The sequence below is a fragment of the Bombina bombina genome, chromosome 11 (genome assembly GCF_027579735.1).
Source record: "Bombina bombina isolate aBomBom1 chromosome 11, aBomBom1.pri, whole genome shotgun sequence".
Taxonomy (NCBI): Eukaryota; Metazoa; Chordata; class Amphibia; order Anura; family Bombinatoridae; genus Bombina; species Bombina bombina.
In genome coordinates this window covers 574,485-590,594 of record NC_069509.1, presented here as the reverse complement: position 1 = coordinate 590,594, position 16,110 = coordinate 574,485, and the positions used below count along the sequence as shown (strand labels likewise).

Sequence of the window (16,110 nt, the reverse complement as noted above, 5' to 3'; positions counted from 1 at the left end):
AACTTTCAAAGCGTTTTCCACTCCACAAATCTCAGCGTTTTCACTTCTCTGCTGTTTGGTTCAAATCACCTGCTAGCATGATGGTGTGATGCAGTCAGTCAGCTGAATTATGGCTGAGAGTACAGCCATAATGGTAAGATTCTTACATTCTTTGGATGTGGTAAGAGTTTTGAAATATTATGTTGAAGCTACTCAGATTTCAGAAAGACTTCTAGTCTATTTGTTATCTTTTCTGGTTTTAGGAAGGTCAGAAGGCTTCTGCCTTTTCTTTGGCATCTTGGTTAAAGCTTTTGATTCATCATGCTTATTTGGAGTCGGGTTAATCCCCACCTCTGAGGATTACGGCTCATTCTACTAGGTCCGTTTCTATTTCCTGGACTTTTAAGAATGAAGCTTCTGTTGTTCAGATTTGCAAAGCAATGACTTGGTCTTCTTTGCATATTTTTACTAAATTCTACCATTTTGATGTTTTCTCTTCTTCAGAAGCAGTTTTTGGTAGAATAGTACTTCAGGCAGCTGTTTCAGTTTGATTCTTCTGCTTATATTTCAGTTTTTTTCATTATAAAAATTGAAACTTTTGATTGGGTAGTGGATTAATTTTTTCAGCGGAATTGGCTGTCTTTATTTTATCCCTCCCTCTCTAGTGACTCTTGCGTGGAAGTTCCACATCTTGGGTATTTGCTATCCCATACGTCACTAGCTCATGGACTCTTGCTAATTACATGAAAGAAAACATAATTTATGTAAGAACTTACCTGATAAATTCATTTCTTTCATATTAGCAAGAGTCCATGAGGCCCACCCTTTTTGTGGTGGTTATGATTTTTTTGTATAAAGCACAATTATTCCAATTCCTTATTTTATATGCTTTCGCACTTTTTTCTTATCACCCTACTTCTTGGCTATTCGTTAAACTGAATTGTGGGTGTGGTGAGGGGTGTATTTATAGGCATTTTAAGGTTTGGGAAACTTTGCCCCTCCTGGTAGGAATGTATATCCCATACGTCACTAGCTCATGGACTCTTGCTAATATGAAATAAATGAATTTATCAGGTAAGTTCTTACATAAATTATGTTATTTCACATTCCAATGTTCTTCACATAACAAAAATGTTCTATTTATTTATAGATACATATATTACCAAAATATATGTGTGTGTGTGTATATATATATATATATATGTGTGTGTATGTATATGTGTGTGTGTATGTATATATGTATATATATATATATTACATACACACACACACACAGTGGCTATAAAAAGTCTACACACCCCTGTTAAAATGTCGGGTTTCTGTGATGTAAAAAATTAGACAAAGATAAATAATTTCAGAACTTTTTCCACCTTTAATGTGACCTATAAACTGTACAACTCAATTGAAAAACAAACTGAAATCTTTAAGGTGGAGGGAAGTAAGCAAAAAAAACTAAAATAATGTGGTTGCATATAACTGGGGATGTAGCTGTGTTCAGAATTAAGCAATCACATTCAAAACCATGTTAAATAAGAGTCATCATACACCTGCCATAATTTAAAGTGCCTCTGATTAACCACAAATAAAGTTCAACTGCTCTAGTTGGTCTTTCCTGACATTTTGTTAGTCACGTCCTACACAAAATTCATGGTCCGCAGAGAGCTTCCAAAGCATCAGAGGGATCTCATTGTTAAAAGTTAGTCAGGAGAAGGGTACAAAATAATTTCAAAGGCATTAGATATACCATGGAACACAGTGAAGACAGTCATCATCAAGTGGAGAACATATGGCACAACAATGACATTACCAAGAACTGGGATGTCCCTCCAAAATTGATGAAAAGACGAGAAGAAAACTGGTCTGGGAGGCTACCAAGAGGCCTACAGCAACATTAAAGGAGCTGCAGTACTGGCTGTGTAGTACATGTGACAACAATCTTCCGTGTTCTTCATATGTTTGGGCTTTGGGGTAGACAGCAAGACAGATGCCTTTTCTTATGAAGAAAAAAAACATGCAAGCCCAGCTAAATTTAGCAAAAACACATCTGAAGTCTCCCAAAAGCATGTGAGAAAAGGTGTTATGGTCTGATAAAACCAAGGATGAACTTTTTGGCCATAATTCCAAAAGATATGTTTGGCGCAAAAACAACACTGCACATCACCAAAAGAACACCATACCCACAGTGAAGCATGGTGGTGTCAGCATCATGCTTTGGGGCTGTTTTTCTTCAGCTGAACTGGGGCCTTAGTCAAGGTAGAGGGAATTATGAACAGTTCCAAATACCAGACAATATTGGCACAAAACCTTCAGGCTTCTGCTAGAAAGCTGAACATGAAGAGGAACTTCATCTTTCAGCATAACGACACAAAGGAATGGCTTCACCAGAAGAAGATTAAAGTTTTGGAATGGCCCAGACCTGAATCCAATCGAAAATGTGGGGTGATCTGAAGAGGGCTGTGCACAGGAGATGCCCTCGCAATCTGACAGATTTTGAGTGTTTTTGCAAAGAAGAGTGGGCAAATCTTGCCAAGTCAAAATGTGCCATGCTGATAGACTCGTATATAATATATGTGTGTGTATGTATGTGTGTGTATTTATACACACATACATACCATACATACATATGCACACACATATATATATATATATATATATATATATTACACAAAGTGAGTAAGGTGCACGCTCACAAACGGTCCTTAAAGGGACAGTCTAGGCCAAAATAAACTTTCATGATTCAGATAGAGCATGTCATTTTAAACAATTTTCCAATTTACTTTTATCACCAATTTTGCTTTGTTCTCTTGGTATTCTTAGTTGAAAGCTTAACCTAGGAGGTTCATATGCTAATTTCTTAGACCTTGAAGCCCACCTCTTTCAGATTGCATTTTAACAGTTTTTCACCACTACAGGGTGTTAGTTCACTTATTTCATATAGATAACACTGTGCTTGTGCACGAGAAGTTATCTGGGAGCAGGCACTGATTGGCTGGACTGCAAGTCTGTCAAAAGAACTGAAAAAATGGGCAGTTTGCAGAGGCTTAGATACAAGATAATCAGAGGTTAAAAGTATATTATTATAACTGTTTTAGTTATGCAAAACTGGGAAATGGGTAATAAAGGGATTATCTATCTTTTAAAACAATAAAAATTCTGGTGTAGACTGTCCCTTTAATATGCCAGGGTGCTCGAATGGGGGTATGATACAGCAAGCAAAAGACAGCACTCTATGGTCTTAATAGAAAACCGTTGGGGTAGTTAGCGCTGATTGCGCTCTATTTTGTCAGTATGTTTGTATGCCTTAATACTGTACAGGCCTCTGTTTACAGATGTGGCTCTGAATAGATTCTAGTAACCCTGGGTGTGTTAAACAGCGTTGCTATACTATAGTCTATTAATACACCTTCTGTTAACTGCACCTGTATGGTATGTATATGGATGCTTAACACGGGTTCGTCTGTGATTGCAAATATTGTATTATATATTGCAGGCCTCTGATTATTCGATATGTGTATGTGTGGCTCTGAACCTATACAGATGTTTACACTTGTGCTACACAGCGTTAAAATAATATCCTTCTGGCAACTGCATCATTATGACCTATATGTGGATATCTAACACAGGGATCTTTAGAGATTATGTATTTACAGTTGTTGGTAAATATTAGATATACTGTATACTGCTTTACTATGTATCTATCTACCATGCAACATTAAGATGCGTTTTGCTGTGACTCTCTGTGTAGTCTATGATGCCGGCTTTATTGTATCTATGGATATTGTGTATCCTATAATTGTTTGCCACTTTATTTAAATGTTGTTTTTAATTGTATGTTCCACTGTTGCCATGGACTGGTTGCCTAGGCAACAGTTTGGACGTTTTGCACACAGGGGGAGGGTCTTATGGGAAGGTATAAATGTTTGATACACTGTATGTAACACTGGTCTGATGAAGGGGAGCATTCCCGAAACGTCACTAAATAAACTACTTTGTTTTCTATTAAGACCAAAGAGTGCTGTCTTTTGCTTGAGATAGATATATAGATAGGTAGATATATATTAAAAAAATTAGGGATGCACGATTAATTTGCATGATGCGATTAATCACGATTTTAAATTGAGGCAATTTCCATCTAAAGGGGAGGAGAGTCCACGGCTTCATTCATCACTGTTCGGAATTAAGAACCTGGCCACCAGGAGGAGGCAAAGACACCCCAGCCAAAGGCTTAAATACCCTGTCATTATTTGTCATTCTTCACAGGAGGATGCCAGAGAAGTGCCGAAGATCGGAGTTGTTTCTTATGGAGGGCAGTACTCCTTCGCAGTGGGACTGGAGTTTTAAGTAGTCCTGTCAGCCTCTCAGTAAGAGCCTGGGTGAAAGTTAGAGTCCGAAGATGCAGGGCGAGTCTTTCTGTGAAACCATCTCGACTCATATTAACAGCTCCACAAGCAATCAGCGTTGACGAGTTTCACTGCCTGCTTTTTACACTCAAGTCCATGTCGGGAGCGAGGCTACTAACCTGTCACACTTGAAGGGCTGTGTTCCTGTTCCATGGCGTAGATTCTGGTTAGATTGTTTCATTTTTATTACATAATGATAACACGGAAGACAGGGTCACAGTGTGACGCCTTTTATCTTTACAGAATCAAGGGTTAATATTCCTGGAAAGGGGATTATTGAACGGGGGGGGTTATACATGATATTGTTTGTGTCATTGCTGCGTTATCTGCGAGATGAGGCGCTGGCAATGTGTGGAACTTTCAGATGACTTGCGGGAGTATGGTGCGGCCCTTTTTTGGCGTGTTTTCTCCTTAGGCAGGGGCGGTTCCTGCCGGGGATTCCATGTGACCGGGTGTGGTTATATATCTTCCTCTGTTAATCTGCGGCACAGGAGACGAAGCGGTTTCTGTTGTCCGGATCATAGGAAGTGGTGAGTGCCCCGGCCATTGGAGGTTATAAAGGTGCCTATTAATTAAGTTAATATAGTCCGTAAAGAAAAAAAGCGGAAGCTATGGCGGACTCTGACGCGTTAGAGTGCTCTCCCTCTTTAACTAGGTCTCATTCCTGTGTTTTTGTTGTGAGGAGGTTCTGGTAGATCAGCCTGCTCAACTATGTTCCATGTGCCTTAATAAAGTTACAACATCTAAGAGCAAACGGATGTCTAGTACTACTGAGGTGCGTTCCTTGCATCCATCTCTTACTGCACATGCAGCGCCCAGGGTCCAACCATTACTCCTGCGGGAGAGATTCGTTGGCCGTCAGATTTTGTGGATCAACTGCAAACGGCGGTATCGAAAGTGATCCATGCCTTACCACGTTCTGCTAAGCGTAGGTCGTATCATGGCGGCCCGGGCCAGGGGTTTTCTACGCCTGTGGAAATTTCTGAGGCTTTATACACCTCTTCGGAGGAGGCCCCTTTTTGGTCGAAGTCCGTGTCATCTAAACCTCCGGCTTCAGAGGAGCCTGACTTTAGGTTTAGGATGAAACATTTGCGCTTTTTGCTGAGACAAATGCTTGCTACTCTGGAAGTTCCGGAACCGAAACTTCCAGAAGAACCTGCGATTCCTAAACTTGATAAGGTATATGAGGACAGGGTGATACCTCAGGCCTTCCAGGTTCCCGTTTAAGATGGCAAATATTATTAAGAATGAATGGGAGCGATTAGGTCCTTCCTTTTCCTCTTCTTCTTCCTTTAAGAAATTGTTCCCCTTCCCGGACTTTCAGCTGGAGCTGTGGGGTACTGTCCCTAAGGTGGATGGTGCTATCTCCACGCTCACAAAGCGGACAACTATTCCCATTTAAGATAGGTATATGAGGACAGGGTGGTACCTCAGGCCTTCCAGGTTCCCGTTTAAGATGGCAAATATTATTAAGAATGAATGGAGCGATTAGGTTCTTCCTTTTCCCCTTCTTTCTTTAAGAAATTGTTCCCCTTCCCGGACTCTCAGCTGGAGCTGTGGGGTACTGTCCCTAAGGTGGATGGTACTATCTCCACGGTCACAAAGCAGACAACTATTCCCCTTTAAGATAGTTCGTCATTTAAAGAGCCCATAGATAAAAAGTTGGAAAACATGTTAAGAAAAATGTTTCAACACACAGAGTTTGTTTTCCAGCCAGCAGCGGCTGTAGCCGTGGTCGCAGGAGCTGCAACATATTGGTGTGAATCCCTGTGTGAAATAGTCGAGGGGGTGACTTCCATCGACGAGATACAGGACCAGATTAAGGCGCTGAAGATAGCCAATTCTTTCATATGTGATGCCAATATGCAAATGATTCGCCTGAACGCTAAGGTGTCAGGTTTTTCCATTTTTAGCTCGCAGGACTCTGTGGCTAAAGTCTTGGTCTGCAGACATGACCTCTAAGTCGAGGCTGTCCTCCTTTTCAAGGATTGGATTCGTTCATATCCACTGTTACGGGAGGCAAGGGAGCTTTCCTACCGCAGGATAAGAATGCTAAGCCTAAAGGATCTACTTTTCATCCCTTTTGTGTGGACAAGGCCCAGCACCAGCAGCCCGCCGCGATAGTGGACCAGTCCAAGGGAACTTGGAAACCGGCTCATTCTTGGAACAAGTCTAAGCAGAGCAAGAAGCCTGCTGAGACAAAATTGGCATGAAGGGATGGCCCCCGACCGGTCTCTGGACCAAGTAGGGGACAGACTATCTCTCTTCTCAGAAGCATGGTTGCAGGACGTTCAGGATCCTTGGGTTCTGGACGTGGTCGCCCACGGCTACAGGATAGGGTTAAGATCCCATCCGCCCAGTGGCAGATTCCTCAGAGACAGTTCATGACAACCATAGACTTAAAGGACGCTTACCTTCATGTGCCAATCCACAGGCACCACTTCAAGTTCCTGAGATTTGCGTTTCTGGGCCAACACTTCCAGTTTGTGGCCCTTCCCTTTGGTCTGGTGACGGCCCCGAGAGTCTTCACGATAGTTTCTGGGGGGTGCTACTTGCAGTGGCCAGAGGCATTGCTGTGGCGCCCTATATAGATGACATCCTAGTCCACTCCGTCACTCAGTCTCGCAGAGGATCATTCGAGGGCTCTTCTTCTTTTGCTCCAATCTCACGGTTGGAAGATCAACTCAGGAAAGAGTTCCTGGATTCCCAGCAACAGGGTGGAGTTCCTGGGTATGATAATAGACTCTCTATGTCCATGAAAAATTATCTCACAGACCATCGACGCAGGAAGATTGCGTCCTCTTGTCTTGCCCTTCAGTCCTCCTCAAGCCCCTTGGTGGCTCAGTGTATGGAGGTGATCGGACTCATGGTTTCCAGCATAGACGTCATTCCATTCACCAGCTTCCATCTCAGACCTCTTCAATTGTGCATGTTAAGACAGTGGAACGGCGATCATTCAGCTCTATCACAGCAGATATCCATGGATGCTGTCGGATTTCCCTCTCGTGGTGGATCCGTCCGGAGCAACTGTCCATGGGGACATCCTTCTTGAGACCGTCCTCGGAGATTGTGACCACGGACGCGAGTCTGGCAGGCTGGGGAGCTGTTTGGGGTGCCAGGATGGCACAAGGAAAATAGTCCCGGGAGGAGTCTCTCCTTCTGCTAAATATTCTGGAACTCTGAGCAATTTACAATACTCTGAAGGCATGGCCTCTTCTGGGGTCGTTCAGCTTCATCAGATTCCAGACCAACAACATCACCTCGGTGGCTTACATCAACCACCAGGGGGGTACGAGGAGCTCCCTAGCTATGAGGGAAGTGTCTCGGATCTTGGAGTGGGCGGAGTCCCACAGCTGCTCGCTCTCAGCGATTCACATTCCAGGTGTAGACAACTGGGAAGTAGACTTTCTCAGCAGGCAATCCTTCCATCCGGGGGAATGGTCTCCTCACCCCAAAGTGTTTGCAGAGATTTGTTTCAGGTAGGGAACGCCGGAGATAGACCTCATAGCGTCCAGACTCAATTGCAAGCTACCCCGATACGGGTCGAGGTCCAGGGATCCCCAGGCAGAGCTAATAGATGCCTTAGCGGTGCCTTGGGGGTTCAGCCTAGCATACTTTTTTCCACCGTTACCACTTCTATCTTGTGTAGTGGCATGCATCATACAGGAACGAGCTTCGGCGATTCGGATTTCTCCATCAAAATCTCGATTCTCTGAGTCTGACTGCCTGGAGATTGAATGCCTAGTCTTGGCCAAGAGAGGCTTTTCAGAAAGTGTGATTGATACTCTCATTCAGGCAAGGAAGCCAGTCACTTGTCGCATCTACCATAAGGTGTGGAGGACTAACTTGTCCTGGTGTGAGAAGCATGGATATCCTTGGCATAAGATGAAGGTATCCAGGATTCTGTCCTTTCTCCAAGACGGTTTGGAGAAGGGTCTTGCTGCTAGTTCCTTAAAGGGACAGATTTCGGCATTATCAGTCTTGTTGCATAGGAGACTCGCTGAGCTCCCTGACATCCAATCCTTTGTTCAGGCTCTGTCTAGAATCAGGCCTGTCTTTAGACAGCCTGCTCCCCCATGGAGCTTAAACTTGGACCTTAACGTTTTGCAAAGGGTTTCCGTTTGAGCCTATGCATTCCATTGACATTAAGATTCTGTCCTGGAAGGTTCTCTTCCTGTTAGCCATTGCATTAGCACGCAGAGTATCTGAACTGGCTGCCTTACAATGTGAGCCGCCTTATCTGGTTTATCATGCGGATAAGGCTGTGCTTCACACTGGTTTGGGGTTTCTTCCCAAGGTGGTGTCTAATCATAACATCAATCTTTTTCTTTTGTGTCCTAACCCTTCTTCTTCTAAGGAGAGGTTTCTTCATAATCTGGAAGTGGTGCGTGCCCTAAAGTTCTATCTTCAGTCTACTTCTCTTTTTGTGGTGTATTCAGGGAAGCGCAAGGGGCAGAAAGCCTCTTCTACTGCTTTGTCCTTTTGGTTGAGGTGTTTGATTCACTTGGCCTATGAGACAGCGGGACATAAGCCTCTTCAGAGGATCATGGCTCATTCAACTAGAGCTGTGGCTTCTTCTTGGGCCTTCAAGAATGAGGCCTCTATGGAGCAAATTTGTAAGGCGCCTACCTGGTCCTCCTTACACACATTTACTACGTTTTACAAATTTGACGTTTTTGCTTCTGCGAGAGAGGTTTTGCAGGCTGTGGGGCCCTCAGATTAGGGTCTGCCTTTTCCCTCCCGGTTTCATTCAGTGTCCTCCAGAGCTTGGGTATATGTTCCCAACAGTGATGAATGAAGCTGTGGACTCTTCTCCCCTTTAGATGGAAAACATAAATTATGCTTACCTGATAATTTTATTTCCATCGAGGGGAGGAGAGTCCACAGCTCTCTCCGTATCTCTGATGGATGGACCTAAATTGAATTACTCTTCTGGCACCATTTATACCCTGATATTTCTCCTACTGTTCCTTGTTCCCTCGGCAGAATGACTGGGGGATGAGGGAAGTGGGGGAGGTATTTAAGCCTTTGGCTGGGGTGTCTTTGCCGCCTCCTAGTGGCCCGGTTCTTAATTCCCAACAGTGATGAATGAAGCCGTGGACTCTCCTCCCCTCAATGGAAATGAAATTATCAGGTAAGCATAATTTATGTTTTTTAACATTGACTTCAATTGCCGGACTGCCATGGTCAAGTTTCTGCTGTGAGGAGCGGGAATGGGGGCACACTCTGGCCGTAACGCCTGGCTCGTTATCTGCAGGACCCTAGTTACGTGGCTCGCTTCCAGCGGCTATGCGGGTGCAGAGCTGCGTGGGTCACCAGGCTAACGGGTGTGCGGGGACACTAACGATACCGCTGGGAACCGCAGAAAGAAGTCGCAGCGCCGGAACTCTAACGGGTGAGAAGGGCCATGACTTCACCGTCCGCCGCCCCTTGCTATATTACTTGTTCGTGCTGGGGAACGAGCTCTTCTACATCTCCTTCTTCCCCTTCTGGATATGGACAACGTGTAGTGAGGAGCTGCACATTTCAACCCACAGTAGAAACTGCAGGGCGGCAGTGCTGGTATAATATTCTGTAGGCCTTCCTGCAGCCACTACTGTGGGCTGTAATTTGTAGCTCCTTGCAACATATTTTTATTGTGCCTAATGATTCTACTTAGTGGCAGCACTGGAAAAAGGAATTTAGTATGTGTGTGTGTGTTTATGTGTGTGTGTGTGTATATATATATGTGTATATATATGTGTGTATATATATATATATATATGTGCATATATAATTATATACACACATACAGAGAAACGATGAGCCAGCTCACCTAAGTCTATATGTTCATGTAACCTTAGTTAGCGAAATATGGATAACCAAGGGTGTCCTAGCCAGCACTGACACATACCTATTCAAAGATAGTAAATAGAAAAAGCCAATAAACTACGTGAGCAAAATAGGCCAATCCCCAGGTTACAGGTTCCCTTCCCCCAGAGACATCCACAAACATGTACCATATGTCAGATGAAATACATTTTTATGCACACATATATTATACAGAAAATCAACACATATGTCATAAACAGTGACAAGAGACAAATTTTCTACTTATACAATTAATGACAAACAACCAATGGCCATTGGATCCTATGTGATAAAACCCCAATGGAAACTGGAAAGGGCATCATAGATGCAAAGTCTGTATACAACAGATAATGATCCTAAATCCAGTATTGATTGTTGAGGATATTTGATCAAAGTCACACTCAGACCCTTTGTCAGTCATTAGCACAGTAGCTGCATCAGGGCAGTGTTAGCATCAAACATAGTGGTGAAATAGCAGCAAACTTAAGCAAGGCATGCAGGTACAGAGCAGAAGCAAAGCCAGTTAGTCACAGTCATTCACACAACCACTAAAGGGACCACTGACGTAATGCCAAATATCCATGCGAAGTCCTACACAGCAACGACAAACATTCAACCCCTTCAAGAACGGGTACCACCTTCTGAGGGACGTACCCTCGCCAAAGGGACCCTTACTCCTGGGGTATGTGCCGACAAAATAGAAGACTTTCTTACCAATCTTCACAGCAGGTGATTCCCGTTGCCATTCCACTTACTTTGTGCATCCCGTGGTGTGTTAATGAAAACGCTTCCCTGTTATACCTTGCTAGCGCTGATGTCTTCCAGTTGTGCAGACGTATGTGACAGGGTCAGAGGTCCTCCAATTCACCAAAGGAAGGCAGGAACAGCCCGGTCGGCCTAACCAGAGCAATAAACAAACACTGCAAGTACGCAACACGTGTTTCACCGCTGGGCGAATTCTATGCGGCTTTCTCAAGCGTAACTTCCCATTGGTGGTTCTCCCTCCCGGGAATTTATACTCTTTTCAAAAGTTCCTATGTGAATATTAACTGTTCAGTGTCCACATCAACATATAATAGGTATTAACTTATTACCTTTTTCTTTTATGGCACATAAAATATCACACACATGTCTTAACAAATCATTGCTGAATTTACCTAAGTTCTGCATAAACCTTGTACATTATATCAACATAAATGTATTTATATCTCAAGGAAGTGGAACCTGTCAATAAGATACTAGTATTCATCTTTAACCGATCGATGATACATTGTTGTAACCTTCAATTATAAGACCATATAGTTTATACACTTAACCAGAGATATCCTATTCTTGTAGCAATCATCATACATACCCTTGTTAGTAGTGGGGGTGGATAATGAGTGAATGGGAGAAACATTAAAATAAACTCTGGTATACAAATCAGCTGTACCTCAAACTCTAGGGATTATTAAATAAACCTTAAAATTAACCTAGAAAAGGGGCAAAATGTATCTCTTCATTGAGACCATTAGGTTTCAAACTCCCAAGATTCTAGATCCATTTGTATATATATATATATATATATATATATATATATATATATATATATACACACACAAATACAAAATTTGTTTTTTTAGCACACCTTACAAAAAGTTTAAATCCACATCTGGGAGTGCTGCCAATATTACCCAGTAATTACACAAAAAAAACAAAAAGGTATCAGCGCACATCCATTTTCAAAAGCACAACATATTTTTTGAACTGCTGAAAAAAATTGCCTGCAAATACATCAAGAGACAACTATTCTTTTTAAATAATATTGGGAACTTAGTCACACAATATGACCATATTTTGCTTAGCCAGTCACCACTTACAAGGTGCCCCAATTCGACTGGTCCTAACACTACAGTCCTTTTGCCACAGAGGGCTGAATCATTCCTGCTTTTACTCTTCATAAAAGAATGAGACTCTCTTGCTTTTTATTCACAGCTCTATTACACTGTAATGAGCACACCTGACTTAAACCAATGGGATAATCTCCAACAAAAGCAGGCACTCACCGGGTTTGAAGTGGCAAAAAAAGGTATTCCAACAGAGTGACGTTTTGGGGTTTTACCCCTGTCCTCAGACTCAAACAGATTTTGAGTGTGTGTGTGTGTATGTATGTATGTATGTATATATTATATGTATGTATATGTGTGTGTGTATGTATATATATATATATATATATATATATATATATATATATATATATATATATATATATATATATATATCGCGTATACACACACGCTAAATATACATATATATATATATATATATTTAGCGTGTGTGTGTGTATTATGTATATACATACATACACATGCTATATATATATATATATATATATATATATATATATATATATATATATATATATATATATAATTCATTAAAATTATGGGGGGGGGGAGATAAAAAAAAACTGAAATTAAAATCCTCCATGTCTCAAAATTAAATCATTGTAAATATTTGCATAGGAAACTAGCACATCTAGGCAAGTATCCCCGCTTGGTTTTCCCCAGAAACTCTTAATATACAATGTTACCAATGCACAAGAGAATTGTGGGTAAGATATGCAAATTCTCAGTTTTTTTGCTTCAGAATACTGTTTTGATACAGCGATCCTTTTAACAGGATTATTACAGCAAACCAGAAATCACTCCCTAGACAAGCCTGTTTCGTTCTTTTTGGAACTCATCAGTAGTATTCTCTTGTGCATTGGTAACATTGTATATTAAGAGTTTCTGGGGAAAAGCAAGCGGGGATACTTGCCTAGGTGTGCTAGTTTCCTATGCAAATATTTACATTGATTTAATTTTGAGACATGGAGGATTTTAATTTCAGTTTTTTATCTCCCCCCATAATTTTAATGAATTTTGGTTTAACCATGAAAATAGCTTTATCAATGCAGCAACCAGAAATCTATCTCCTACTGATGAGTTCCAAATAGAACGAAACAGGCTGTCTAGGAGTGATTTCTGGTTTGCTGTAATAATCCTGTCCGTCCTGGCTTATGTTTACTATTGACAAAAGCCCATGTGAGGGCTGAAACGTTTGGTTGTTTATACATTAAACAGATTACAAATTCCTGATGTGCCTACTGTGTGAAGTTTTTTTTCTGGATACGGAACCCATCCGTTTGGATCCTTCACCACTCGTGTGTGTGTGTGTGTGTGTATATATATACACACACTTGTATTGTTATTATGAGTGTAACTGTACTGTGTAATGTATTTTTGATGTGTTTTGCACTCAAGCAATCAGGTTTACTTTCAACTCGTATTATCAGCGGATGAGGGTCACCACCTGGGCTGGCATATGTTAGAGGGGACAGTCTGGGCTAAAAGAAGGAATGAGGGTTACGGCCTAGCATATGGAAGAGGGGACGGTCTGGTACTGACGGAAGGAATGAGGGTCACCACCTGCGCTTGCATATGGAAGAGGGGAGGGTCTGGTACTGACGGAAGGAATGAGGGTCACCACCTGCGCTTGCATATGGAAGAGGGGACGGTCTGGTACTGACGGAAGGAATGAGGGTCACCACCTGCGCTTGCATATGGAAGAGGAGAGGGTCTGGTACTGACGGAACGAATGACGGTCACCACCTGCGCTTGCATATGGAAGAGGGGACAGCCTAGGCTAACAAAAGGTATGAGGGTTACCGCCTGCACTTGCATATGGAAGAGGGGCCAGTCTGGTACTGACAGAAGGTATGAGGGTCATCACCTGCACTTGCATATGGAAGAGGGGAGGGTCTGGTACTGACAGAAGGAATGAGGCTCACCACCTGCGCTTGCATATGGAAGAGGGGAGGGTCTTGTACTGACAGAAGGTATGAGGGTCACCACCTGTGCTTGCGTATGGAAGAGGGAGGGTACGGTACTGACAGAAGGTATGAGGGTCACCACCTGGGCTGGCATATGGAAGAGGGGTTAGTCTGGTACTGACAGAAGGAATGAGGGTTACGGCCTGGCATATGGAATAGGGGATGGTCTGGTACTGACAGAAGAAATGAGGCTCACCACCTGCGCTTGCATATGGAAGAGGGGAGGGTCTGGTACTGACAGAAGGTATGAGGCTCACAACCTGGGCTGGCATATGGAAGAGGGGCCAGTCTGGTACTGACAGAAGGTATGAGGGTCACCACCTGCGCTTGCATATGGAAGAGGGGAGGGTCTGGTACTGACAGAAGGATTGAGGGTTACGGCCTGGCATATGGAATAGGGGATGGTCTGGTACTGACAGAAGGAATGAGGCTCACCACCTGCGCTTGCATATGGAAGAGGGGAGGGTCTGGTACTGACAGAAGGTGTGAGGCTCATGACCTGGGCTGGCATATGGAAGAGGGGAGGGTCTGGTACTGATAGAAGGTATGAGGCTCACCACCTGGCCTGGCATATGGAAGAGGGGCCAGTCTGGTACTGACAGAAGGTATGAGAGTCACCACCTGCGCTTGCATATGGAAGAGGGGATGGTCTGGTACTGACAGAAGGAATGAGGGTCAGCACCTAAGATAGTCTGGGCTGTTATAAGGAAGATTTGTTTCCAGCTGTGTTGGAATGATGAAGGCACAATTTGGGTTGACAAAAGGAACGGAGGGCATTGTCTGGGCTGGATGAGGAAGGATAGTGTGGGATTATTAAGATGATAATATAATAATGTGACTTGAAAATTTGAAAAATTTTGAGAATTTTGAGAATTTTTTGAGAAAACTTGAGAATTTGAAAAATTTCTGTTGTTAAATGTGTCCCGTAAAGTGTATCTCTTTTTTTTGTTTTTCAACCTCTTCCTGCCATTTTGTCTGTTCATTTTAGCTGTTGCTTCTGTTTTCTTTGCATTATTCATCCAGTTACCACTCTTCTGTTCCCTATACCCTGACATTTTGGCCTTATCTGTTTGACCCCTGCCTTCTTGCCTCTCTGACCTTTACTAACCCACTCCCTGTTTTGGCACCACATATCTTACCATTTACTATTGTAAATTTTCAGGTGCGGTTTCCTCCCTAGTGCACATCTTGCAGAGCTCACAGGATGCTGGGTGTGTCCACAGCTGTTTGCGTGCTCTGCGTATCCTGGGGGACTCTCCGGCACACCGTCTGTCCATCTGTGAGCAGGGGGGGCTGTCCCCCTGTGTATCTTTTCTCACATCTCCAGACCCGGCCTTGGTGTGCGCAGCTGTTCGTGCTGTTTGTGAACTGAGCAGGAGTTGTTCTTTGGATTGTGCAGAGCAGCTAAATAAGGCAGTGCCAGTCCTAGTGGGCATGGGACAGGGGGAAGAAGTGAAGCCAGTGGTACGCCAGGCAGCCCTGAGTACTCTGTGCAATCTGTGCACTCAAGGGGCTATGCGTCCAATGCTTGGTAACGCAGGAACTGTTCGACTTTTGATATCAGAAATAAGAAATCTCCGTAAGTCGCCTACTCGCTGTCTTCCTTTGGTGAAAGCACTTTGTCTCTGTTGTAGAGAAGCTCTTAACCGGTTGAGAGTCCGAGAAGAAGGTGGTTTAGAACTTTTTTTGGAGCTCCTCAGAGACCCCCAGTATCGCTGTTCACATCCAAGAATCATTGCTGCTTTCTTGCATTTCTGCCATGACATAGCAGCTCTTGTGCTTTTAGGCATGGGAGGTTTGGCTGTCCTCTTGGCAGAAAGACTGGAGGATCTGGCAAAGTCTGCAGAGATGAAGGGGGATCTGCCGGAACCTGCAAGCGTTGTAGACAAAGAAGAGGAAAGAGCATCTGCATCATTTGATTTCCCCCCTGAGCCAAAAAACAAAAGACCTAGGGAAAGCAGGACATCCGAGGACTGTCTGAGGTGAGGTCTAACATGGCTGGTGGTATCAACAAATGGCTTTTGTGTG

General features: G+C 43.1%; 1 protein-coding gene across 1 annotated transcript in view; it reads left to right on the top strand.

Annotated features, from left to right (window-relative positions):
- Nucleotides 1-16,110, top strand: part of ARMC5 (armadillo repeat containing 5) — a 154,464-nt gene that overhangs the window by 124,998 nt on the left and 13,356 nt on the right. Inside the window, exon 4 of the mRNA XM_053694443.1 lies at nt 15,245-16,064. Within this exon, the coding sequence (XP_053550418.1) occupies nt 15,245-16,064 (820 nt within the window). The remainder of the gene's footprint in view (nt 1-15,244; nt 16,065-16,110) is intronic.